At 37.5% G+C, this 27,894-nt stretch overlaps 1 protein-coding gene across 1 annotated transcript in view; it reads left to right on the top strand.

Moving 5' to 3' along the window:
- The window catches only part of MYZAP (myocardial zonula adherens protein), a 96,889-nt gene that overhangs the window by 51,415 nt on the left and 17,580 nt on the right, over positions 1-27,894 (top strand). Inside the window, exons 7-12 of the mRNA XM_032774113.2 lie at positions 567-692; positions 1,603-1,731; positions 4,342-4,427; positions 5,375-5,480; positions 24,400-24,483; positions 24,980-25,080. Of these exons, the coding sequence (XP_032630004.1) occupies positions 567-692; positions 1,603-1,731; positions 4,342-4,427; positions 5,375-5,480; positions 24,400-24,483; positions 24,980-25,080 (632 nt within the window). The remainder of the gene's footprint in view (positions 1-566; positions 693-1,602; positions 1,732-4,341; positions 4,428-5,374; positions 5,481-24,399; positions 24,484-24,979; positions 25,081-27,894) is intronic.

Below are 27,894 nucleotides of genomic sequence, written 5' to 3'. Positions count from 1 at the left end.
TTGCAGCAGAGCAAGTAAGAGGAAAGTTATTTTGTTTAGTTTTGTTTTATTTAGCTTTTATTTCAGTCTACAGTACAAATGGGCTCAAAATGTAAATATTGGATCTGGATTTTGATCTCTGCAAAGTTCATGGGCATTTGAATATGGGTTTTGGTTCAGACTTATTTCTAAGCTACACTCATGTAAAATTAGAGAATTTTAAATTATTCTTCATATCAGGGAGCAAACTTCAAGGGTGTGAGAGAGTGTCATGAGAGAACTTAATAAAGAGTAAGGCCTGATTCTCAGTTGCACTAATAGCACTTTAACTCTGGCAGTGTGAAGGGGTCTAAAGTTGGTGTAATTGTAACTTACACCCATTTGAAAGGCCCCTTTACACTGCCAGGGTGCTGTAATGTGGATTTGGTGTAACTGAAACTCAGGCTTAGTAGTAGAGTATATTTTTGTAACAATACTAGGAGAAGTCTCTAACTATAAACATCGGTTACATCTCTACCTTTTGGTTTGTTTGTCTCCAGCAATGCTTCACCTGGAGATGGTTCTCTCTCTTTTGTTAACTCCTATAGGTAGAATGCTCTCAAGAAGCCAATGCTGATGTAATGAGAGAGATGACCAGAAGACTGTACAGCCAGTATGAAGACAAACTAAAACAAGAAGAACAGAAACATATAGCCGAGAAAGAAACTCTAATAGTATGTACAGCCAGTCTGTAAGAGTGTTCTTTAGTTCAGTGTTTGAAGTACAGTCCTTAAATTATATGGACAAATGTAACACCAGAATCAAAGTCTTAAATTTATTTGTACACCCAGTTTCTTTTCCTTTCATGCCTCGTTACAGTAACTTTTAAACTTTCATAGTCATTAGAGCTTTATAGCTGAAGAAAGGGAGTGTCTAAACATAATGGACAGTAAAAATTTAAATTTCAAAATGAAAATGAAGTGGATGTTTTTCTACTCCTGGTCTAAGAAAATGCAAAGCACAAATCCTGTGACTTCAGTGAAATCTCAAGAGAGAGAAATTAATATCAGTAGAGAAATCCTGTGAGAACTTTTTTTTTTTCCTCCCAAAACCTTCCTCTGACCATGTTGTTTTGTATATTTCTGGTCAAGCACAGCAAGGTTATCTAACACTACTCACAGATAGCCACTGAGACTGAAGTCAGTCTCTCAAGCCTTAATGTGATACAGATATAAATGCAGTTAAAAGTGACAGGCTTTGGTAACTAAACATACTGTTCTTGGGAATAGCATGTTTTCTTCTCTCAGTACTGAGTACTTGTGTATCCACTGCGGGGAGAACAAATATTCATGTGTCGTTCAAACATTTTTTGTTTTTAAAGCTGATTGCTGAGAAGTCTTAAAGCCGTATATTAAATTCTGATCACCCAAATTTTGTGTGCCACAAAACTCATATTTGATGCTATAGCTAGATGTTTGGTTTGCAAAAGCAGTCTCAGTTCTTAGGCACCCAGATTTATTGGCTTTGAGTCTACTTTAAAAAAACAAAAACCCCATTGTATAGCAGAGAAATCAGCTCCTTACTTTTCATTCATCAATTTTATTGAGTGTTTGTGGATATGAACATAAATCTGTTTGTTCAAAGGCAGAAACAAATCGACTTCTGAAGGCCATTGAGGAGGCAAATAAGAAGATGCAAATTACAGAAACAAGTATACAGGAAAAAGACAAGAGAATTGGAGAGCTGGATCAGTTCATTCAGCGCATGGAAGAGGTAACTTTCTCTGCGCAGAGAATGTTAATGTATAGGTGCCAATATCTATGCTTTTTTTTAGCAGAAGGGCAAGACATGTATAGGAGTGCACCTGTTTCTTCAGTCCCCTGTGGGTCAATAGCCTCTACTCCACTCACCACTTCTATCTTCTTCTTGTTAATAAAATCAAAAACCCTTCATTGCATCCGTCCATGCTCTTAGCACTTGGACTGCTGAGGGCACACGATGGCAAGTTGACACCCTTTGCCCACTCTACTGTTTGTAGGAGTTGTTTCTTGCAAAAACGTTCAGGGCTGCCTCAGAGCTGACATACATAAGGGGCCAATCTTTATTTTGAAAGGACAGTTTAAAAAAAAAACAACACATTTTATCTCCTAATAGCCTGTACAAGTTTTTTCTGGATCCTTTGTTGTCCTTTATTCATTATGGTCATAAAATCTTTTAAATGTACAGATTACCTGGCCAACAAATGCATATATGTAAAAACATTTTTATCTAAATGCATTGGGGAAAAAAACTGGAATTGCACCTTGAGGTTCATGCACATCAGGATGAAACTCTTAAGACTTACAACTAAAATTCCTTTTGAATTTTGATGTCAGATTTTCTGTGCATGTAACAACCATCTGTGTTTCCATGCACATAAATTATTTTTAGATTATTTTTCAAAATACTCTGACAAGGACCCCAGATTTTCAGTTTTTAGTCTACTTCTGATCTATAAAAAGGTTCTTTCTTACTTCTCTGCACTCAGTATTGTTAAATGTTTTTCTCCTTGGTTCAAATATGGTCTACCATGCTGCAGCCTTGAGCATATTTTTACAATTGACTTGTAACTTCCTGGAAGCAGAAATGCTGCCAGACACTTATCTCTTGTGACGTTAGCAGCACTGCTGTAGAACGAGTTGTAGCAAGTTTTCTGTCATTCCCTTATATCTCCTGCCCTGCCTTCTTCTATTTTATGGACTTTGTTCCAGGGTGAAACACATACTGGTTTTGAGATAATTGTTCTAATGTAAGTCTAGTAGTGGTGCATAGCCTCTACTCACAAATACAGTTATTATCTGATCCTTGTCTGTTGGAAGTTGCCTGATGTCTGAAACAGGTTTATTCCCCCAGTGTCAGCTAATGGCAATTTCATTGTAATTATTAGTCTGAAATTATCAGTGATTCCATTATATTCAGTAATGGAGTCTGCAATATTATTTGTTTAGTGCCTTCAGCATGTTTGGCATTGTTCAATATATGAAAATGAATACAATCCTTGCCAAAGAACTTACTATCTAAAAGACAGAAATGGAGAAGAAGGACTCACTAGAAATCATGAGTGGTGACAAGAACGTAGGGTTTTGGTTATTTTAATCCTGAAACATAATAAAACTCAATTCTTAAAAGCTATGTTCTTGTTGTGCTTTAGCTTCAGTTTAAATCTAACCACTAATTATTTGCTAATACAGAGAAACAAACATCACTACCCATACCTGCTGGCTAGATGGGATTACTAACCCTTGTTTAAACTATATGTAGTACATTAATGTCCTCTTTGCCCGATTTTAACAAAAGTGCATTGACTGAATTATACATATTTAGGTGGACTCTTCTCAGTTTAAGATCTAGCTGGGACATAGCCTCATTTATTTTATATTAACAGTTAGTAGTAATGTTGGATAAATCAGTTTGGGCCAGATTGTATTTCTTTACTATACAAGTCATACCACTGAGTTTAGTGGAGTTATTCGTAGTTACAAGGTGGTATTCAATGAGAAAAAAGGGTACATTATGGTCCTTGGTATTAGGAAATACATTTGTACTTTTACTTTAGTTCATTAATTTATGCAGTCAGTGCTAAACACCTGCTGTTGTGCTTGTGTTGCTCTTTAAATATTTGGCTGTTATTTAAGGCCCCAATCCTGCTCTCATTGACATGAATGGCAAAACTCGCTTTGACTCTAGTAGAGCAGGATCAGACCCTATATGTGCATGGAACCTCTCGGGACTCATGCTGGGTAACACATGAACAGTATAAGTAGGGACATTTTGGGAGAAAAATAGAGAGATGCCTCCTGTTTCTGCCAAAATACATTGGATCAGGAGATCCTTTTGGAGGAACAATATAGAAAATTTGATATTCATATAATCAACAGTGGTCATATGGTTCATTTAATCTCTGCATCCAAGACCTTAAACGTAATCATATCTTTGACCTATAATCCCTTTGTGGGTCAGAAAGATGTTCTTTCAGAATTGCATTTCAGTTCATGTCTTTATCCTTCAGAGTCGTACTTACCTACAAAATACGAAATTGCAAGCAAAGCTGCCCCTTCACACTGGCAAACTGGTGCTGAATACTGAAAACATTGCTATTTATCTTAGTGCTCAGCTGAGAATTCAGGGGTCTCTTTATTCAAGCTTTTCCCCCCCCCCCCATTCTGTGCTTCTTGGCTATTGGAAATACATGCTTCACTTGTAATATAGTAATAACTTGTAGCTGAATCAGCCTCTGTTTTTGTTTAACATATTATGGGCCTTTTAAAATCACAATAAAATATACTTAATGGAGTTTAAATTTAAAATATGAAGAAGTGGAGAAATAACATTTTTCTTGTTTAGGAACGCCACCAGCTACAAAAACAACTGATACAACATGAAGTCCAAATATCTGGAGCAAAATCTCAAACCCATTCAGACAGACAGAGGTGAGCTTTTACTCCTTACTGAGATTTTTAGCGTTAAGTTTTTCAAACCTGAATCTGTTATATTAACTTTGGTTGTAATATATTCCAGCTGGATAATTCCTTCCCAAATTATATTTGCCTTATTTTATGTAGGAAAACTGCAAGAGAATTTATTTTGCAAAAACTCATCCTTCTCAGCTTTATTTGTGAGAGAAGTTGATTGCAATCAGGATGGATTAGGTAGAGTACATTGCATTGCTGAGAAATATCCGGTTTTAGGTCAGTATAGTTTCATGCACAACTGTGATGCTTTTTTAAAATAGATATAAAAGACAAAGGCCTGACTCTTTTCAGAAGTGCTGAGAACCCAAAATCAGGCCGCTAGGATCCTTGCAATCAATATCTTAATTACCTCTTTCTCTAGTATGTATATTCACAACATTTTTAAAAAAGCATGTTCTGTACTACATCCTATGTTTAACTGTAGGACAGCTCAGTGAGGACATTCTGTGAACTCCTACTTTTCTCATTCGTAACATGGGGTTAATATCTGCCTCTTGGTGATGAAGTGGGGATTTAATCAGATAATGGTTTGTAAGTGCTAAAACAAGCCATAATGTGCATGCAGCTTTCCAGGACTGAGTGCCTAAAAGATCCCAGATCATCATTCTGTTTGAACAAGTTTGAAACTTCTCTAAATGTTGGCAGCTCTGATATGTAAGGTAAAGGTGAGCTAAGTGGGTGGTGTCTGACAATGACTAATGACCAAACAGATAACTATAAAAATGAACTTTAGACAAATATAGGAAATGACATTTGTCAGTGGAATTTGGCTTATTTAACAAGGTTCCTTTTCATGATCTACTTTGGCATTGTGTTTTTTTTAATTTTTTGTTTTGTTTTGTTTTTGTTTTGTTTACATTGCATGGCTTCCTACATATTTACTTAGTTCTTATAACTTCTATCAGGTCACAGCATCTGGAAGAGGTTGCAGCTGGTCTTAGAGAACGAATCAAACATCTGGATGACATGGTCCATTGCCAACAGAAGAAAGTCAAACTTATGGTTGAAGAGGTGAGCTCTAGCAAAACAATATATTCCCTAAACAGCTGCTTGGAGGTTTTAACTGTACGCCATAAAGCTGAATACATAGCCCAGGAGGGAGCTCTCTAAGTCTTTCTGCCTGTTCCACTATCAAAAGCTCTGCATGTTGTTTGCTGCTTTATTTAGCACGTTACCTTCTTACACCATGATACTTACTGCATCAGTAGTGGATGAGCTATGCATTTGTATATTGCAAAGCAGAAAGAGGAAGTCAAAACAATTTATACCAGTGGTTCTCAGGCTATAGTCCATATATCAGTGGTAGTTCTGGATCCCTTCAAGGTGGTCCATGAAATGAAACTCTCTCAGAATCAAGCAGTGAGTAATGGAGAAGTGCTGCACATAAATAGTGGGGATTGGGTGGGTGAGGAGGTTGGTTCCTCCTCTGACTAAGTGGTCTGTGGAATGAAAAAGCTAAAGCATTATTTGCTTTTAGTAATATAGCTATGAAACATTCTGTGCAGAAGAGGTGGCTTTAATCCACCCTTATGCTTCTCTAATCCTGGAGCCAGCTGGGGCTGGGTTGGTCTCCAATGGAAGGTAAAACAATCTTCCGTGTGAAGTCCGCTCTGCTTTACCAGCAGCCTGTTCCCCAGTGCTGTTCCAGCAGCCAGGCCAGCTAGCGTCCCAGGCAGGCAAGACTGGGATGCCATGGCATAGGGTTTTGGACATTAAATTGGGTTTAAATTGGATTCTCTTTCAATTAGATTTGGACAAATATTCAACATGGTGGAGAATTATTATGGATGCTGTTGCTGATTTGAATAGGAATTCCTCCCTTAATTCAGTATTGCGGTATTACTGCTTTGCTATGAAAATGTTCTCTATCCTGGTTTGTTTTCCTAGTTCCAAAGATGAGAACATTCATTTTAACCTTTTTTCTTACACTGCTGCTAAAAACAGCGCTTGGTGCTGCTGCTAATCGGGCATTGACACACAATGATTACATAGGTTTCTGGATAGGGATGTTTTGCCCTTGTTTTTGGAAGGTTAGCCAGCTGTCAAGTCATAACTTTAAATGTCTGAAAATTTCCTCACATCAAATGTAGAATTTAATTTATATTTTGATGTTGCATTCAAAACTGCAAATCATAGATTATTATGGTTGGAAGGGACCTCAGGAGATCATCTAGTCCAACCCCATGCTCAAAGCAGGACCAATCCCCAAATGGCCCCCTCAAGGATTGAACTCACAACCCTGGGTTTAGCAGGCCAGTGCTCAAACCACTGTGCTATCCCTCCCCCGCAATAAAAGGCATTAGTATACAATATACATTTACATCATGCATACATATGTACACACTGCATATGGTGTGGTGATACTCATATGCTAAACTGTAGAGCAATATGCTCATTTGCATTCATCATGTGCCTTTGACTGCCTCACATGTGCTCTTCTCACCAATTCCTCTTTTTCCTCAGATTACTTCTAATGTTCCAAATGTCAGAGCAGTTTCAAAAAGCTGTCATTCTAAAAAACATGCTCCTAAATAAATGGGTCTCCTCCTTCCCTGAAATGCAGACAGTGTTCTGTCCTCGAGCAGTGACAAGTGTAATGTCCAATATTTCACAGGCCTAGGAATGGAAGATTTTTTGGCACTTGAAAGAGGAAATGATTCCCTGTGGAATGATCCTTGGTTGATTTTCATGGGCCTATGATGATTTATACCAGCTGAGGGTCTGCCCTGCAGCACTTCCTTCTAATCTTGAATGCCCCTAACTAAAGCTGATTCTGATGCAGTTTTCACAAAAATGTATTAAGAGTAAAACTTGACAAAATTGGAAAATTTTCAACCCATTCTAGTCTTGAGACGTTTGATTTTAAAATCGTGATAGTGTTAAACGTGGAAAAGATATTTTAGGCCATTTTTAGAGGTGTTTTAATGATTAGTTATTATCCTGGATACTCTCCTGTAGAGTCCTATATAATTGTACATTTAATATTAAGGGAGCCTAGTTTTACAGGCAGAGGGATACAAAAATAGGTAGCAAGAAAATGAGTAGGCAAAGGGATACAAAAATATCTATTTCTGGGTGTAAAATGTGTGGCATATACTGAGTGCATAACACAGTAGTATAAAGTTTTTATTGGCACTTTTGCTTGGATGACCTGCCTAACTCATGGCTTCACCACCTACACATCAACCAACCGCTCCCAACATGTTGTTAAAACCTTTATACCACAGCATAGACAGGATTCATTTTCTCCCTCTCCTGTGCTCATTTATTTGATTACTGGCAGAACATATTAAGAATTATTACTGAAATTTCATTTCAGCGTAGATAAGCAAACGTGCACGCTGCAGATTCTTCTTTCACAAAACTAGTAGAATTCTCTCTTTAGCCGTGACATGCAGGGCAGGCAAGGTGATTCCAGGAATATTTGTGAAGAAACGGTAAATAGGATGAGCTAATTTTTGGTCTTTATTGCAAAATATGTACTAAATTGCATGGGTGCAATTTGTTAGTAATTTGTCTCAATATAATTGTACGTACTTGGCTCACTAGTGGTTCTACAACTGCATTCTTTCCACATTGAGTGTTTTGGCATAAGCAAACAAAAATATTGGACCAAATTCATTCCTAGTGTAACTTCATAAACTTCAGTAAAATAACTGAAGGGTGAGTTTGTCTGGTTGCATCCTTATAATATAGAAGTGTATATTTGTCTTGGAATGCCTTTTTGAATCACTCTAGAGCTTTTAAACAAGCTTTCTGCTCAGATGGATAATTTAATCACTGTCATCATCCTAGAGAATAGAAAGTCGTATGACACCAACCAAGTCTCCACTTAGTTAAGATAAAAGGCTGTTGCCTTGAATTCTTTTTGAAAATAATGGCAATTGGGAAAATTCATATTGTCACACAGCCATAAGGAATGTAAAATTACAAGAAACTGTTGGCATCTTTGTTGTTCAATTTCATCATGAGCGTCACATGGACCTTTTCAGTGGCACCACCTTCTTTTTCATTTTCTTTTAAGGTGATCCAACTTCCCTTACTACTTTCTCCTTTTTCACCACTAACAGTTTTTGGCATTCCCAAGGCAGGAGTTTGTGATTGGTCATCTCTCATCAGATCAGATAATGCCAGATACAAGCTTGGGCCTTGAACTTACAATAAGCTTTGTGTGTGTGGATTGCTGTGCCCACATAGTGTTCTGTGCACATCTCAGAGCACAATTAGAGCTGTATTTTTTACTTTCTGTAGTTCTTAATGGATTCTGCAATAAATTTGGGAGCCCTATTTCCTTAACTGCATAAGGATATGGGTTAGTTTATGCTTTCCCAGGCATTCTAAAGTACTGTGTTTCAGGCTACATCTAAATCTAACTGCTTTTTTTTTTTATTACTGTATTCAAATGGTTGTATTTATTCAAAAGGCTAGAGTAAAGCAGTCTTGTATATGATAGAAACTAGAGCTGCTACAAAAAAAGAACAGTCCATAATGGGGAAGAGGTTCTTGTTAATGTTCCCACCCAGTTGCTTGTGCACTCCCTTTAAATACTTCATTTACCTATAGATAAAGCACAATAGATGTCATGCTTTTATGTCTATTCTGAAATGAAAGCTTCAAACAGAATTTCTTGGAGTGGATTCATTGCTGTCATGGTACAATTCCCCATTCTGAACCTTTAGTGTCCAAAAGATGGGGTACCAGCATGAATTCCTCTAAGCTTAATTACCAGCTTAGAACCTGTAGAGCTGCCACCAACCAGGAATTCCAGTGCCTGGTACACTCTGGTCCGCCCAAAACCTTGCCTGGGCACCCCCAAGACCCAGACCCTCTGGATCTTAACACAGGGAAAGTAAACCCTTTCCCCCACTGTTGCCTCTCCCAGGCTTCCCCTCCCTGGGTTACCCTGGAAGATCACTGTGATTCAAACGCCTTGAATCACAAACAAGAGGACAATTCACCTCCTCCCTCCTTCTCCTTCCCCTCCCAGACTCTTTCTGATAGAGACATAATCCCTGACACCAGAGAAACTTAGCCTCTCTCTCCCCTGCCCTTCTTTCTCCCCCACCGAATTCCCTTGTGTGAATCCACGACCCAGTCCCCTTGGGTCTCCCAGAATAAAAAAAAGTATCAGGTCTTAAACAAGAACTTTTAAAGAGAGGAAAAACAGTAAAAATTATACTTTTTAAATTAAATGAATAGGTACAGTGTTTTTTAGCTATAGCACTGGGAATACCCTCCCCGCCTAAGTATTACAAGTACCAAATTAAAATGCCTTTCAGAAAAACACACACTGAACTCCTCTCAGCCAAATGCACAAAAATTTAAAACTTTCCAGCAATGCCATTTGCAAATAAAGAAAACAAACATAAGCCTAACTCGCTTTATCTATCTAGTACTCACTATTTTGAATCTATAAGAACCTGTATCAGGAGTTTTTGGAGGAGAACCTGTTGCACGTCTGGTCCCTTGAGCCCAGAGTGAACAACAACCAAAAATAAGCAGCACCCAGAAAACTTCCCCCTCCCTCAAGATTTGAAAGTATCCTGTCTCCTGATTGGTTCTCTGGTCAGGTGACAGCCAGGCTTACTGAACTTGTTAACCCTTTACAGTCAAAGGGATATAAAGTACTTCTGTGCTATTAACTTTTCTTATCTGTTTATGACAATTGCGTAAGTGAATCAGTGCTCCTGACAGATACCTGAGATGTCAGGACCAGAATTTCTGCTTTTGGTGGGGCGTTGAAGGAATGGACACCATGGAAATGGTGTCTGAGAAGACAGTGGCACCAATGGTTTGAAAGTAAATTAAATGATGGCAGACATACTTAATGTATCTCCTAAATATGGGAGATTTTAGAGCTCCACAGTTAGGTAAGTTTCAGAAATTTGTGCTCAATAGAGTATACCCAGAACTGCTGCTTCTGTTAGTCTTTTAAAATATTTAGATAATGCAAAAGGAAATAGCTAGTAACTTGGGGAGATAAAATTTATTAAGGTACTTTTAGTCATTATTGAAGTACATTCATGCCTCGTCTCTATTCAAAAACAAAAATCCATCCTACTGTTTATAGGGATGTGTTTCTTATGAAGAATGATAACATCAATTTAAGTAGTATCATTGAAAAAGGGTGACAAAGTATTTTACAATTAGGAAATTATTTTAGAATGCAATTTAACATCACCATGGCATGACTTTAAGAAAACAAGTTACTCTAGAAATCCCAGAACAGCAATATGTGGTATCTAAATTAGATGGATTGTTGAAATATCAACAATGCTTGTATCAGGTGAAGGAAATATGGTTTTTTAACAAGAAGCTTTAATCTATAGAGCTAAGTTAGAAGCTCAGGTAAGCATCTGCTTGCTTGACTACAGCATCAGCTTTTGTTACACCTCAGCACCCAAATGTAGACTTAAATGCTATGAGATTCATTCTTTCAGTGTAAAGAACACTGTAAACTCAGGTTTTTTTAATTTATTCTGATAAATTATTTTCAGCAATAAAAGTGGAGGAGCAACAAATCGGTGTGGGATATAAATGGCGAGAGGCTAAGATGAATGGTGTCCTTTAAAATGAGGGATAGTTGAGGTCTGAATTGAACATCTTTATTATGACGGTATCACCAGGGTGCTATGAGGATGAATACATTAAAGTTTGTCAGCCGCTCAAACACCATGGTAATGGGGGCCATAGAAGTATCTTAATATGGCACCATCCCAACTGGATGATTGTTAGATCCCAGGAGACTGTACAGCTTAGTCAGCCAGGCAGTGCCTCATCTCTGCCTGATCCAATTCCTATAGGTTCTAATAGGAGATAGATCTGGTACCAGACGCCCCAAAGTTGGAGTGCAATCTTCCCACCAGAACTGTCAACCCTGTAGGGGTCTGTTTTCACTGTTCACACCAGATTTGAGATACCTTGAGAAGGAACTATCAAAACTTAGACTCCTCTACCCAATTTCTTTTCATATTTTCCCCAATTCCTGTTCACTCTGCGATAAGATTTTCCTGTATGAAAAAGTTAAGATGTTTTCTTTTTATAATTTTTCAGCCTAGCTCCACTGTAGTGCAATACTTATTCCTATACAGAGGCAGCTTTGTGCTAGCTCTTACCTTTGTACCAAGAGTCTGTGGGAAATCCCATATATTCTGTGTCCCGTGTGTAGAAGGTGCCAAATAAATAAGAGACCATGCCCCAGAGTGTCTAAAATTTAAAAGCAAACACAGGTTCTTTACAGAAGAATCCAAAAATGAGCAAACATGGACTGGAAAGGAGTTTTTATGGCTAGAGTGCTCCACATAATAGGTAGATCTTTAGTTCTGTTGTAGGAGGAGCCTGAGGGCACTTGGCAAACAATAATTAAGGGGATGCTACAAGCATGAAGGGTTGCATGAAACTAGAAGGGGCTGATAGAGACGCTGTCTAGATTAGGAAATATGCTAGCTAGTACACTTAAACACGAGTGTAGACAGTGTCCAAGATTTAAAAGAAAGTTTTAGCAGGTTGTGGTCAGCCCTAGTCTAGACATGTCCAAAAGGAGCAGTGAGAAGTGAAGTGTGGATATAGGAAAGCAGTAAGGGAAGATGAACAAAATGACTAAGAGTTCATGCAGAAGGAGTCCCATAAAATAATGCTATTAAACCCTGCCCTTCACAGAGGCCCTAATCTTGCTGGCATTGAATTCATTGATAGCTTTGCCATTGCCTTCAGTAGGACTAAAGATCAAGCCCAAGATCAACCTTCTGTGTTCGACATGCCAAGAGTGTGTTTTCTCCAAAGTTCTTCCTATCTTAAAATAAACCCTCATCTTACATGCTTTAGTAAAAGTTTGGTCAGCTTGACAAACTAGTAGTAGTTTCAAGACACAAATTTAACAGAAGCACAGAAACTGCAAGAGGAAAAGAAATGTTTAAATTAGAGATGAAATGGAAGTATGCTGGAGTCTGTGACCTTCAACATCTCTTTGCATTTGATCCCACACAAAGACATTTTGCACCCTTATAGGGTTTCTTTACTGTGTGAGACAAAGATAATTGTTGGTTAGAGAACTTTCTTGCCAGCTGTTGTTGTTGCATATTAACAAAGTATGGTGTTATAAGTAGGGAAGAATTGCAGATGACTTAGCACTGACAGATTTTCTCAAAGCAGACCTTACTTGTTAAATAAATGTGTTCCCAATTGTGACAAACCTCCAACCTTGTCTCAGTGGGTCCCACGTTTCCAGGCAGATTACACTAGCCTCAGAGGCTCACTGTAACCCTCCATGTAGTCCCCTCTCTCTCAGGGAAAATGGTCACAGCCTACTAAGCCACTTTCATTGTAAGCCAGCAAAGGAAGTGGGAAGAAGCAACCCTGCCTCACACAGTCTTTGTCTCTGTCTATGTGATTAATCAGGGAGAGTAGGGGGAGAGAGGGGGAACCCAGGGCCACCTTCTACTCCGGACTCCAGCCCAGGGACCCTAATAGTAGCAGCTATTTGTAGCTGACTTTTTGAAACAGGACAAATACAATTCCCTGGGCGACTTCCCTGCAGCAGCCCCCCCTTCCTCAACATCTACTTCACCCTTGCCTCAAGGCCTCCTTCCTTGTGCCTGATAGGGTTTGTCCTGCCCAGTTTCTCCAGCAGCACAGCTTCCTCCTACAGCTGCTGATACATGCCTCCAACTGGGAGGCTTTTAACTAGTTCCAGCCAGCCCTTGATTGGCTTCAGTTGTCCCAATCAACCTAGCTGTCTCCACTGCTTTCTAGAAAGATCTTAATTGGCCCCAGGTGTCTTGATTAACCTGGAAAAACTGCCATTTGGTTACCATGGTCCTAGGGATTTGTTTAGCCTGGGGTTAACACACCTGTTTCTCACTACTTTCCTATAGTCATCTGGTCTTGCCCCCTACACAATACACTGTACGTCCTTTTTACTTACCATGCCAATGGCTGTTTGTGAAAGACCCCGCCACCATGGCAGATGGAGAATCTCAATGTTTGATGGCATGGCATATTCATATTTTAAATAATAAATTGTGCCAACTTTAGGAAGTTTACAGTGCAGGTATTTTTAGGAAAGGAAGTGAAAGGAGACAGACTGTCAGAGAAGATGGATCATCTGGATCTCGGTCGATAAATCGAAGTGGATAAATATCAATATGGGAGAAATTGAGAGACTCTTATCAATAGTCTGCTTCTTGCTCTCCTGTGTAAATGCAGTGAAAGAAAGGTAAAAGGTGGTGAAAGTCTTAGGCAGAACTGTCTCATTGGAGTGGGCAGAAATGTTTTCTTCAAAACACTTTCACTGGAGAGATCAGCCACCAATAAGATGACACAGAACTGGAGAGGCAGATGCAGATGTATAAGACCTGAGGCAAGATGATAGCAGTGCTTCTGACCTTTGTAATAGTGTTGCTGCCAAACCTTTGCCTCACTTTTTTTGTCTACTTAAAAAACAGAAACAGGTGTCTAAGGGACCTGGGTGAAATCTTGCTCTTTAAAGTGATCTTTTCCTTCTCTTGCATTGGTGGAGGATAGATGTAATTGTCTCCATCCCCAAAAAAACCTCATTCAGGGACTTAAATTAAGAAAAACAACAACTTAAAAGAACTTAAAATAAAAAATAAAATTTAAATCAAATTATTTTTAGTTTTTTAAAAAAAACAAACAAAAGTATTCATCTAGGCTGAGTGACTGTGCTAACTTTCAACCTGGTGAAATTTAAAAAGATCTGAAGTTTCTTTCCTTTGCTTTTGATTATTATGCTGTAAAAACAAGATCGCATTTTCATTACACAAGGGACTTTATTAGACATAATAAGCATTTCATCACTGAGAGAGGAATGAATTTGAAATTTGAAACTGAGTGTTTTGGGAAAGAGAGAGATTTAAAGGGGAAAGAAGTGGTTTTTTTTTTAACTTGGCAAGGAATTATCTACAGAATAGACATTTAGAATGACATTCCCCTAACCTACTGAATTGAACTGTCTCCAGGTTATGGCACACGAGCTGTTCTCCACATTTAGTCTCAGATTCATTGGAAGATAAGTGGCGGCCAGGCATACGAAAAAGAAGCTATATCCTTTTTTTTTATTGTAGCAGATATTGGCATGAAAGGGAAAATATTTGTATACCACCTGCCAAGGAGTGAATCCTACCCTGAATAATGAAGATACATATTATATTGAACAAATGGAAAAGAGAAGGAATCTTGACAAAAAAGGCTATATAACCAGCTGAAAACTGCTTAATCGAGACATTTCAGAAACTCCAAGCATATTACATGGCATCACCACTTTTAATATGGAAAGACTTTTAAAACTGTAAAAGAATCAACACTGAAACATGGAATGTGGAGTCACCATCCAAACTGGGATGCTGTATTTTTACTAACAAAACTCTATACTTGGGTGGGATACAATGTCTATTTATTTTTCAACAAAGGAGCCCACACAGAGAAAGAAAAGCCACATGGGAACATGGCTTAAGAAGAGCAACTGCAAAGCAGAAATGGCAGAGAATCATAAACATTTGGAATTCCTCAGTGAATCTAAGAAATGAAGCTACACAGTCCAACATCCTACATGGAATGTATTGGACCTTTACAAACAACAAAAATAGAACCACCAGAGATTTTTGGTGGAAATGTTCATTCATGTATTTGTGGCAGAATCAATCTGTCATTGCTGGTCAAGCTTCATCTATAGAGTCCACTTTGCAAGGCATTGACCTCTGCAGCTTGGATTGGAATGATCTGTTCTTGGAGCAGCAAACCAACTAGCATACTTAAACCCATGTTGTTATTGTGTTATAGTAGCCCCTAATCAGGAAGTCCGTACCCGGTTATGCGAGACACTGTACAAACACTTCTAACACAGTAGAACACCAGTGATTCCTCAGAGCTACTGTAGCAGTAGATGGAGATCAAAGACTGGTGTAATATTACTAGAACTAGACAGATTAGAAAGTCCCTTTAAATTAGTGCAATAACTTACACTAAACCTAGCTTGAGTAATAATATCTATTACTGTAACTATGTTAAATCTGTTTTTACTGATACATGTATATATACACAGAGAGAGAGAATTAAAACTGTGACGTTAAAGGTATAAGATATTATCTGAGTCTGGAGTTTCTAATGGGGCCTGAGGGAATAAGATGCTCATTCTTATTGATTTTTGATAGAGCCCCATGGAAAAATCTCATCTCTAATGCCTAGAATACAATAAACATGGCTTATTGAAAAATTAAAGTTGAATGGAACATCAGAGTCTTAGAATGAAATCTGGTCTTTCCTGTACAGCAACTGTCTCCCTAAAAAGATGACGAAGGCTGAGCATTCTAGTCAATGTTGTAATGTCTTGTCTGTCCTGTATTGTTTAGTCCATTGTGTGCTTGTAATGTAATAAGTTTAGTCATGTTTATAACTTTTGTCCATTTTTGTTTGTCATGTGTCACCATGTTATGATGTCAAATTCACTAATGGCAGATGTATATTATAAAAGCCATTTATATTTTACTGTTCAATACTCATGTAAATGTACAATGTGATGTACTGAGAAATAACTTCAACTGGAAGATATCATGTAGTAAATCTTGGGTGAATTTAAATAACTACTGGATCTAATCCAATCTGATAAATCAATACACATTTTCAAGCTTCCAGCTCTGAAATGGATATTTAGCCAAAAAATATATTAAAAGTTGTGCCATGTACACAGTCCCTTTTTAAAAAAGGCAAAGATTGACATGATTTTATCATTCTCTTAAATATTTTCTTTTCTTTCTTTTTTTTGTCATTCTCTTTCTCTTTCTCATTTCCTTGACATTTTATTACTTTGTACTCTCTTGATTCTCCTCTAACCTCACTATTCACTCCTTCAACATTTCTTTTTGTAGAGCTTCTTCTCCTTTCCCACATCTTTGTCCCAGGGCAATGTTCTTTGCTTTCTGTTCTTCTTTTAATGATCTTATGCACTGTCCTGGGTTCAGATACCTAGCTTTATGCAGATGACTCCCAAATCAAATTTTCCACCATTAACCTTACATTTCTGGCTATTTCCTATCAGATGTCTCTCATCATCTCAAGATCAAATTGTATAAAACTAATATTAACTTTTCAGTACAGACAGGAAACTCTGGGAGACCCAGAGAAAGGAGTTGTATTAGATTGTTTCTTTTAAAATATTCTCAGTCTTGTTTGGAGCTTCAGATAGAGTGGCTCTGTGAAAGAGATTGGGAAGAGGAGAGAGTGAGAGCCTGATGCACTGAATTTGAGAGTTTGTACTATTCACAGAAGGCAGTATAGAAGAGAACAGGAGAAGGCAAAAGAAATTAAGTAAATGTCAAAACCAGCGTCTTTGTTGACATGAAAGAGAGCAAAGTAGAGTTCCAAGATGTAGTCCAGGATGATGATTGGTAGGGCCTTGAAGCAAAAAGTAAAAGGTTTAAACTTGAGTGCCTAGGCCAGGAGAAGTCAGGGGAATAATTTTTCAAAGAGAGGATTGACAGTCTGTTTTAGCAGGGAAGGGAATTTGAGAAGGTCTTTGTATCTAAGGTGAGAGAGAAGAGAGCATGGTCAAGCATCTTCAGTGATGGGGTGAAATGGAAGGGTTGGATTATCTAAGCATTGTGGAGAGACACAGTACAAGATCTGATGATGATCTGAATGTGTGGTGAGAGATTGAGAGTTAAAGATGACCTTGATGTTGCAGGACAGGGAGGATGGGCGTGTGGTCAATGACAACAGAAATTGAGGTAAGATGGTGAGCACTGAGAAGAAGAAGAAAGGGCTTTAGAGTGGCCATATTAAAGTTGTGCTGATGACTAGCCATCTAGAATCTTTTAGGGGATGCACGTCAATGAGGTTTTCAGCTCTGATTAGGATCCCTAGGCTCTATACAAATAACAGTGTTGGAGAAATAGTCAGATATGTTTGATGGGCTAGTATGGATCTGAGGAGAGGAACAGTTGTGACTCTGTGTAGAGATGTTGGTGGAACTTTTGAGAAAAGATAAGAACAGCTGAGAGAAGGTGTAAAGGGAACAGTGTCAAGTGCCAGGTTAGAGCCCTGTGGGGCTCCCCCAGAGAGGGGCTATGGGACACACCAGAATAGCAGTCAGAGAAGGAGGAGAAGAATGGTGAGAGGACAATGCCATGAAAACCACCTGGTGGTACAGGATGCCTAGTAGGGAGTGACCAACAGTACTGAAAGCTAAGTAAAGATCAAGAATAAGAATGGATTAGAGGCTCCAAGTCTTAGCCAGAAAAGTGTCCTTTTAGATTTTGTTGATAACACTTTCAGTGGAGTGCAGAGAATAGAAGCCAGATTGCAGTGGATCCAGGAGTGAGTCTGAGAAGAGTTTGAGGATTATTTTTGTCCTAAACTGCTCCACACTTCTCCCCCACACCTTTCATTGTGGATAATTCTGCCATCCTTCCTGTCAGGCTCTCAGCCTGATTATCATCTTTAACTTGTCATGCTCCTCCTCTCCCCATACATATTCACCTATGCCTTGAACAGGCTGCTTAAAACCCACTTCTTTCTGCAAGATATCCCAGCTCTGAGACTCTGACTTCATGGCTTTTTGGTCTTTTGCCCCACATACTGTGTGTGTGTTTTATGCTACCAGTGCTCATGCCAAAGACCTTCTTTTTCTGTGTGTTGAGATGTTGTGTGTGTGTTAGATTAGTTTCCATAAGTTAATGTTTGTCTAGCTCTTTGCAAAATGTAAAGCACTATGAAAGATTGAAGTATTACTGCTATTTTAAAAACATTTTACCAGAAAGAGTGCGTATTTGAGCCAATATCCTTGTTACATTCCTCACATAGTGAAGATCACTTTATGCAATGTTACTTTATGCAAAGTAACATTATGCAATGTTACTTATGTCAATGTACTGTACCTATGTATTGTGTTTAATTTAATGCTTTATTTAATATATCTTTTATACTCATCCAAAGTTGTTGCTTCCTTTCCCATGTTTCCTTTAAATGTAGTATCTCTTCATCAGGGGTATCATAGTCCTTTAAAACTTTTATACAATCAGGTTTACAATCTAGATGTGAAAAATCGATCCCTGAACGCGCTCCCGTTGACTCTAGAACTCCACCAGGGCGAGAGGCAGAAGCAGAGTCAATGGGGGAGCTGCGGACATCGATCCCGCGCTGTGAGGATGGGAGGGAAGTCGAAATAAGATCCGTCAACTTCAGCTACTCCGTTCCTGTAGCTGAAGTTGCGTATCTTACATCGGCACCCCCCACCCCTCTATAGTGTAGACCAGGTCTTAGTGGAGAATTCTACCCAGGGGATGTGGAGGTCTAAATCCATTATCAGCTCATGGACAAGGCTTCTGCAGCTTTGTAGCCCTTTTGTGGTGGCTCCTCCAGGTCCTCCAGGCAACTGCAGCAGTCGCTAAGAACCTGACTTTCCCCTTCAAAGGATCAGAATAACTGCAAGCTCACTAGCTACATTCCTGCTCATCCTCCATGCTGTCCTCTGTGCTTTTGGCACAGAGAATAGCTCTGCCACATTTAGGGGGTGCAAAGTCTGTCTGCACCTCTGTCCTCGTACCTGCACCATGGAGAGACATCTGTGGCTTGTCCACTGCTGGGTGTATTTTGCCCCTACTGGATTAGGATCATTTTAGTCAACATAGCTAAAATCTTGGATTGAATTAAGTGTTCCTTATATATAACATAAAATATCAGCGTTATAGGATTTGAGGAATTAGGTATTTTGTGTAACAACTCACTGCAAGTGTAATCCACATGGTCCAATCAGATCCTCTATTGATCTTACCCCATATTGTTTTTACTGATATAAACAAATATACTTTTAGGCCATAGGAATCTTTGCTTTTCTTATACACTTGTATACTTACTCATCTACAATTTTAGCACAGTCCTCCAAAGGAATTGAAGAAAAGGATTAATAGAATTGAACTGCAGCCATAAAGCCATGTTAAAATGAGCCAAGATATGTTGCTGTTGGTGTGTTTAGTTCAGTCTCCAGAGCCAGTAGTGACTCCTGTGTTGGAACACAAATGCAATAAATCTGATGCCAAATCATAGAATACCATGTTGGGGAGAGGTGGAAGAGTCCATCAAGCTTTCCATTTTGATGTTCCATTCTGGATTTCAATATGTTCCTTTTAATTCTAGATTTCCAGATCATTCAGATCTGTATATACAGTGTTAACTCTGAATAGATGTGGAATACATGTGAATATATATGTTGATTCCATTTTAATGAGACAACGTGTGCTTGTACCTGACTGTGTGATACTGAACCAGCTTCTTTGCTCAATTTTATCTTTCATTGTATAGAGCTTTTGAATTATAATCACGCTGGTAAGCCAGTAAGACAAGCTGTTATGAAAAGTTAAAGATGTAAGGCCCTAGTTCGCTTTCAAAAATATTTATTGGTGTCTAATTAGATTACTACTCTAAATAAAAACATTTGTTTTCCAAATTAATTTAAAAATCAGAATTGGCACCAACTACTGTATGATATCTCCAGTAACAGGATCTGCCTCAGTAAGGGTAAAATTGTCCTCTGATTACACAGCTGTACTTGGTTTCAAGCTGAACCTCTGCTCTTGCTACACATACAGATCTCTAATACCAAAATGATTTCCTTCTGTGCATGGCTGGGGAACAGAATATTAATACCAAATACCACCATGAGAGAACATTTATACTGTCAGTTTATTCCACTTTTAAAATTGTGAAAAGACTAAACCCACTTATAATGAAAATGCTGGCTGAACTATAATTATAATTATAGTGTTAGACACAGCAGTAATTAAAGACCAGGATCAATAGCTGTCAAGTGTCTGCAGGTGCTATAAACATTACTTTTCTATGAAGATATGAAAGCTGAAAAGATCACTTAAATTCTAGTTTTAAAGGCAATGCTAATGGAACTATATTTTAGCCAGAGAAGAATCTGCTATTTAAAGTGAAAAACAGAGGAACGAGCACCAGCTTGAACTGAAAATAAACCCCCTATTTGCAAAGAAATGGATGAGTTGATCGTAGCATTTCTTCACTCCTGTGTATTTTATCATTATCATTTGGTTGAAAAATTCACAGTTTGGAATTTACTCTTGCCTTTTTTTCAATAATAACTGAATTGGCACCTCTTTTTATGGCACATTTATTGAAAATAGATTATTAGAAATACATATTAGAAACATCACTTTTATTAAGATAAATACCCATGGTGGCTGTACTTCTTTTTATTATTGTCTTCACAAATCTTAGGCTTTAAGTTCTTTCCCTTTTTTTTTTTTTTTTTTTTTTTTTTTTTTTAATCTGTGTTTTACTCTAACCTTTTCCAGGTCTTTCTCTTTAGAACTGTTTTGGGGGTTTTTGCACTCATTGATTTTTTTATATTGGTTTGCAATGGATATTTTGTGAAAGTGACGGCCATTGTATTTAATATTTAAATTGAATTTTTCAGATTCTTTTCCTCTTTCTCTGAAACTTTTTTAATTGATTATTTTCAGATATGCTAGAGAGTTTTACATAGAAATGTGTTTTTAATTGCAAAAAAACAGTTTAATAAAAAATAATTTTAAAAAGGAGAAAAAAAGATGAAATGAAGAAAGAGAGAAAGCTGGCCAGGTTTTTGGAAATTGTTTTACTCTGATGCATGTTAATGATATTACCTCAAACACCTTATCTCTCCAGTGTACCACAGTGACAGTTATAAGTGGAAAATTGAATTATTTGGAACTTCCGTTGCCTTCTGATTGGCTGTTTTTTAAATTTAATTATTAAAATAAAACTTTACTGCACATCTATGAATAAATAGTTTTTTACTTTTTTTCCTTAAAATTTTATATGTAAAGGTCACGGCATTCAGAAATCTGATAGAGTAAAATCCATTTAGTTTAATGAGAATTTTATAGAAAATACCTATTTTTATCACTCATGGGTATTTTAATAATTTTTCTTATGGCAACATAGTTATAGGCATTTATGTAATTTTTCTTGGCTCACAGCCCAAATTATTGAATTTAATTGTGGAGGGGGCGGGGGGAATGTTTAGGTTTTTGTGCTATGGCATATCCAGTTTTGCTGAGCGGCAGGTCCTGTAGCATTCCCCTTCCTTCATCTGCACAGTACTAGGTTGTATGCTAGTATAGCAGGTCTAAAGAAGAATCTGCATGCATGACTTTTTTTTTTTTCATATGTTGTATTCCAGCATCTGTGGTTAACAGTAAAATCACTTATGTCATTGGGGCATTCCATGAGCAGGAGGACATACTACATGCAGGACTTTTAGGTTTGCTAAAAGTCTAACTGGATATCTGATTCTGCTTCCATGGAAATCCAATATCAGAATTCATCCTGACTTCAGTGAAACCAGATTCCAGTTGTTAATGTGATCTTTTGGTTTATTTTTTTTAAGTGGTTGATAATTCAGTAAAGGTGGACTGGAACTTAACTGTTTAAGTCCTGATGTGACTTAGCTTCATATAGAGTGCAGAATCCAATAAATGCTATTGGCTATCAGCCCTTTTGCTGCATATAGGACATGACTTGCACCCTTTAAAATATATTATTTTTAGATTAAAAGCTATATTTATGCCAACAATTGTATTTTATATTAGAGGGACACCATTGACTCAAATTCCAAAATATAGTTGGGATGTAAACAGAAATGTGACCTTTCAAAGACCATTAGAAAAGGTGGTTCTTAAGTATTTCCAGGAAGTGGAAGCAAAACATTACAGCATTCAGAAGCTGAAAGCAGAGCCATCAAGTAATTTCACTAATTATTTTTTGTTTGGTTTTTCATCCAAATATCTTTTCATTGAAAAATTTCTACCAGCTTTACCTAAAAGTTAATCTGACTTCATTATTATTGTCTGTGCTGGAAATAAATTAAGAAAACATAGTATATATAGCAAATAAAAAAAAAACTAGATTTAAAAGAAATTTCACTTTAATAATATAGGGGGGTGTTTCTAGTAACATAAAACTTGTCAGCGTCCCTTCATCCAGACCATTAAGGAATCCTTAAACAGTTTAGAAAATACCATTAATAACTTAAAAACTAATTTTAAAATATTTGTTAATAGAATGAATAACTAAGTAGTGTCATTTTGTTCTTAAAGGGGTACAGCCTCGTGTATTAAGTCATGTATTACTGGTACATATTAGTGTATTACTAATAACCTAAATTTCAGGCCTAAAGTCTAGACAATGGCCATTTAATACAACATACAAATCTGGAGCAACAAAGTAATTCATGTACTTTGAATGTAGCATTGGTTTTGCATTGTTCAGTGTTCAGGTATCACTTCTTACATACGTGTAGTAAGTACTGGAAAATGTCCATTTCTGCTCCTCTGAGGCCTCCCTCCAAAATTTCCTCTTTGTACTAGCCTATAGTACAGAAACTGTACTAACAACCATCACGGCTAGCACGGTTTAGCCGTATCATGAATGGTTTTAAAACCAACGTTTTAAGGCTATACCCAGTCCACTGTAGTGGCACAAGTAGTTAACCCGAAATTGTTCTTGAAAAGTGTAATTTTTGTAATGTAGGTTGTAACCTGGGCTATCTTCTGTCACTCTTGATGCTGTGTCTCTCCCTTGTGCCTGAAACTACATCATTCAGTTCATATTCTCTCTCATTCATTCACACACACACACACACACACCACCCACACACACACACACACAGCGTCCCTTTTTCTCCTTTAGATTTTCAGAATGTACTTTTGCAAAGCTTTCAGTGTTCATCTCTTCAGTCTTGTCAGCTCAAAACACAAAATGGAGTAGTTATACTAGTGTTCTGTTCTAAACAGCATTCAGATCGACTTCAGTGGAACTCACTTAAGCAATCAGTCGACAGGTTTCTTAAAAATACTCCTTCATAAGAGACAGAAGTGCACATATTGGGCCAGAACCTCAGCTGCAGGCAAGCAGCATCAGCGCAACTTGGCAGGGGGACAGTAGAGGCTTTCAGAGGCTACTTGAGCTGAACCAGTCCCCCAGATTAAGAGCAGCCTTGAGCCAGCTACCAGTGACCCCAAGGGACTGGTACTGCAACTGGGGAGCTCTGTGGCATTCTGGCCATGCCTATCTTTCTCTGGCCACATCCATTGCAGTGGTGGCTGGGAGGGACGTGTGATAAAAATTGCTACCCTGGCTCTAGAATATGCAAGGATCCCACTACTCAAGAGAGATCCTCTTTTAGCTGGGTAAGTTAGCTTTAGGACAAGTTTGCACAAATTGAGTGGTGAAAGGTTGCCCTAATGAAGGGGAGAATCTTAAGTTATTAACACTATATCAATGTTAATGTTCCCTACAGAGGGCAGAAAATGTCACATTACTGTTGAGGTGGCCTCTTGTTATTGTTTTATCGTCAATCTGACAAGTAATTGTTGGTAATGACTTTTTTCCACAACTATGAAATATAAAAGTTTTCATATAGAAATATTTTAATTTTCATGCTATGCTAAATAAATGCCAAAAAAAGGGCAAGAAATTAGCAACCATATAATAAAAGTTTTGGGTGAGTTCAAAACCCCTAAGAGCAGAATCCTCTGAACCCTGTAATGGAATTCCTGTTTTATTTTTTACATATTTTTATATCAGCTAGTTGTTACTTGAAAACTTTTGTTTACTTTCTATATTCTAAAAATGCATAAAGTGTCAGAAGCCATGTTAGTACACATGTATGACCATTGCATCTGCCATAAGCCAGGTTAGTACATGTCTGTGACCATGGTATAAACCATCCAAGCTGACCCTTTTGAATTCAAACTGTTCTGGAATATATACACATTCTAGAACAGAAAGTACAATGTTGGCTGCGCACTGAAATCCAATGAGTTTTCGTTTGTTTATGGAATAAAGTCCTTTTTTTTTTTTTTTTTTTTAAACCTCTTTGAATTAACATCTTCCTTATTTTTTTCATTCACAGATCGAAATATTAAAGAAAAAGATCATGCAAAAGGAATTGTTTATAAAGCAGCTTCTAGAAAAAATCTCTTTCCTAGAATGCGAGGTAAGGACTTAAATTAGCTTTACTCTTTTAAGGGTTAAAATTGTTTTGATGTGATTTACAAGAACTGTTAGAGTTAGAACCATGGTATCTGATATTTTCTTTATGTAAAATCATTGTATGTTGTAACTGGTCTTGAATATGGAAACAGAAATAGTTGTGACATCATGATCATCATGAATGCATGTAATAAATAATCTTCACATTCATGTTGAACTGTAACATAGTTATACATTTACACTTCAGCGACATTAAAAAGTCTAGCATTCTATATGAACATCATTGATTGACTTATGTTTTACAGTAACTTTATTTTCCAAAAATAAGTAAATTTTGTGTATTCTAAATAATATTTTTAGAATGTTGATGAAGAAAGTCTTATACTGGACTTCATTAGTTAAAAGAGAAAATACAATGTTAATGAGCTGAAATCATTTAAACTTTTGTCTTCTTGGAAAATGCAACTTGAAAGGTCATGCAGCAAATCCTTCTTTTCCAGAATAAAGAATTACAAGACAGGTTGGACTACTTAATGGAAACCCAGCCAAGGACTAATGTAGAAACAAGAGAGATCGGAGTAGGATGTGATCTTCCATCCAGGTATTCAGAACTTCAACGAATTTTACTGGAAAGGGTTCTCTGCAGAAAATCACTCTGTCAATAAACCTATCCATTAAAACAGCATGTGGATTTGGAACAACAGTTTATATCTCTACCAACAGTAATTTCTCAAGAACTTATCTGCAGTCTAATAGTTAACATACTTTTAGTCAATGATCTTTTTCTTCATGGCATACAGAGTGGTGTGTAGCATAGAAATGATATTTACCATTGACTTAATTTCTGACACCTACAACAAACATGTTTCTTTCCTTTAAATGATGGAACATGGTAGAGACTCCTGGAGTATTTAACTACAAAAGGTTGAAATGAGCAAGGAGTTAAACCTAGACTCCTAGAGTTCCATCTTTTGGGGGCTATCAAAGAATTGTTCTTGTGACTTGTAGGAAAAATAGCATTCAAGTTTTCCTACTGTGAATGCAGCAGAACATAGCAACAGAACTTTAGCACTTCAGTTAGGTTGCATAAAGTATCTAGTATGTTGGGCAGTACTGGAATTTGGCTGATCCATCATTCAAATTAGGCTAATGTTGTGTATTCATAACATACATGGTCCATCATTATTTTAAAAATCAGTGTTTGCTTAAAATTGCTAGATATTATCTGAAATACTACAGGAACCTAATATAGGAAATAACATACTGTTGATCACTGTTTGCTATACGAGCTCCTCTGAAAGCTATTACAATATAACTATTAACATATTAACTGCTGAACTACCTGTGTGTAACTAGGTGAATCCTGTTCCAAGCCTGACTAATACAAGCTTCAGGGGTGGGAGGAAAAAATAGTGACTCCTTCTAAAGGTTGAGTAGTGGCAGTAGAGCTCCTTTTAAGGCTGCCGTAGTTATTGTACATGCTCCCAGCCCTACATGGGGACTGGCCAGTGGATCTGCATAGTTATGTTTTATCTCTTGAGCTTTTACCTAAACTGCTTTCTTTGCTTTGAGGGGAAGAGTGTCTTCACAGCCTATTTGTATGGGCTACACTCTCTCTCTTACATGCTTCAGTGGAACCATGTTAGTTCGGCTATAACCAAGGCTCTGTGCACTTGCATTAGGAGGGGGATAGAACTTGCTCAAAATGCACTTAAAATAAAAAGTAATAATTGTCCATGAACAATAAACCCCAATAGCTTTGCCATTTTTAAAACACCCAGCAGTACACTAATCCATTTTAACAGCCCTGCAAAATAAATATTTAATTTTGAGGAATGCAAGTAGGCACATGAAATCAGTAAATTATCTTGTATAATTTGCCCTCCTGATATAAAAACTAAGATGTCAGTTTTTCAACTTGTTTAGCAACTTTGAGCCTAGAGAGTAATTTAATGGCACTATGAAGTTGACAAACCCTTCTTTGTGGTGCTTCTTGGAGCCCCTTTAGATCTCAAAGCAGCTTTGCATAGCTCTCAGATTTCTCCCATTCTTGAAACTTATCCATGACATCTACCTACTTTAGTTTTTATGAAACATTTTACAGTCAATTTTATTTTTTAATTCCATGTCACAAGCATGTTAAATTAGAGCACCTGTGTTGCTATATAGTCTAATATGTGATTTGTTGATGCTCACATCCCAAACTTGCTAGTATCTGGCATAAGATTATCAAGAGTTCTTCATGACATTTTTAAAAATATCAGGCGTGTATCTAACGTGCGTTACAGCTTCTAGAGCCAGTATCAAAAAGAACCTTCAAGACACAAGTTCTTTGCAGTGAAGTTTACAGTCAGCTGCCCAAATTGACATGTCAAGTTGAACCTCAGAGACTTTGACAGTTAAAATGTCTTTTTCATCTCTTAGTAGTACAAACATCGACAGCAGAAGGTCTCCTGAAACTTCAAGACCTGTGAGGACATACACCCCATTCAAGAGAGTCTTGGAGTTTACTGTGAAGAATAATACATCTTAAACACACAAGTCAGTGCATTCCTTCAATAAGCAAGTGCCTTTTGCAGCTGATAAGAATTAAGCTAAGCGGCCACAGAGAAGACCAGCAGCCGAGAGTTTTGCTCAACATTTTCTGTGTGCAGCTTTTTAGTAGCTCCATATCTGAAGTTGCTACTGACATTAGTGTTTTGCATGTGGTTATGGAAGAAGAGCAGCATGAAAATGCAGTATGTATTGCTTCTTGAGAGGAAGCTGTTTAGTGCAATTTGTCATATTTCAAACACATTGAAGGAGAGACTGTTGTACAGTTGTATAGTTTTTCTGATTGTGTGTTGAAATTCTTTCTGTAAAATTAAACTGTAATTTATTTTATTTTCAATCTAATATAATTAGGTGTAAAATCTATAATTCTCTTGCAAAAGGGCATTGATTTGCAAGCCACCTCTTTTCTTCTTGGATGGATCACCTGTTACAGTCCTAAAGGCTCTTTTTGCCCCGAAAAGGTCCACTAATATATCCAACATTCTTTTGCAGAATGTTTACAGCGGAGCTGTGTACCTTAGATAACTATCAAAGAGCTTGATCCTACAAACACTTGCTAGTGAACATATTGCTTGCTCAGTAGTAAGCACTAAGCTTCACTGCTTTGTTGGATTGAGACCTCGGTTTCTACTACAGTTAACTGTAAGCAATTCTATTCAGTGATAAATGTTTGTAGAATCAGGACCAAGTCTTGTAGCCAAAGCCCTGCATTTGGATTTGGATTTGTTCTTGGCCTATTTTGCCCTGGAAAGAGGAATTGATAACTACAGAGCAGAATTTTCTCTTCAAAGGGCAGTAGCTGCATTATTCTATTATGTGATTTTGGATTTTGATTGAGAAGACTATTTCTTCAAAATTTGGC

This window comes from Chelonoidis abingdonii, chromosome 9 (assembly GCF_003597395.2).
Source record: "Chelonoidis abingdonii isolate Lonesome George chromosome 9, CheloAbing_2.0, whole genome shotgun sequence".
In the NCBI taxonomy this organism is placed as follows: Eukaryota; Metazoa; Chordata; order Testudines; family Testudinidae; genus Chelonoidis; species Chelonoidis abingdonii.
Note: the sequence above shows the minus strand (reverse complement) of the source record. Positions and strands in the feature narration are given on the sequence as shown.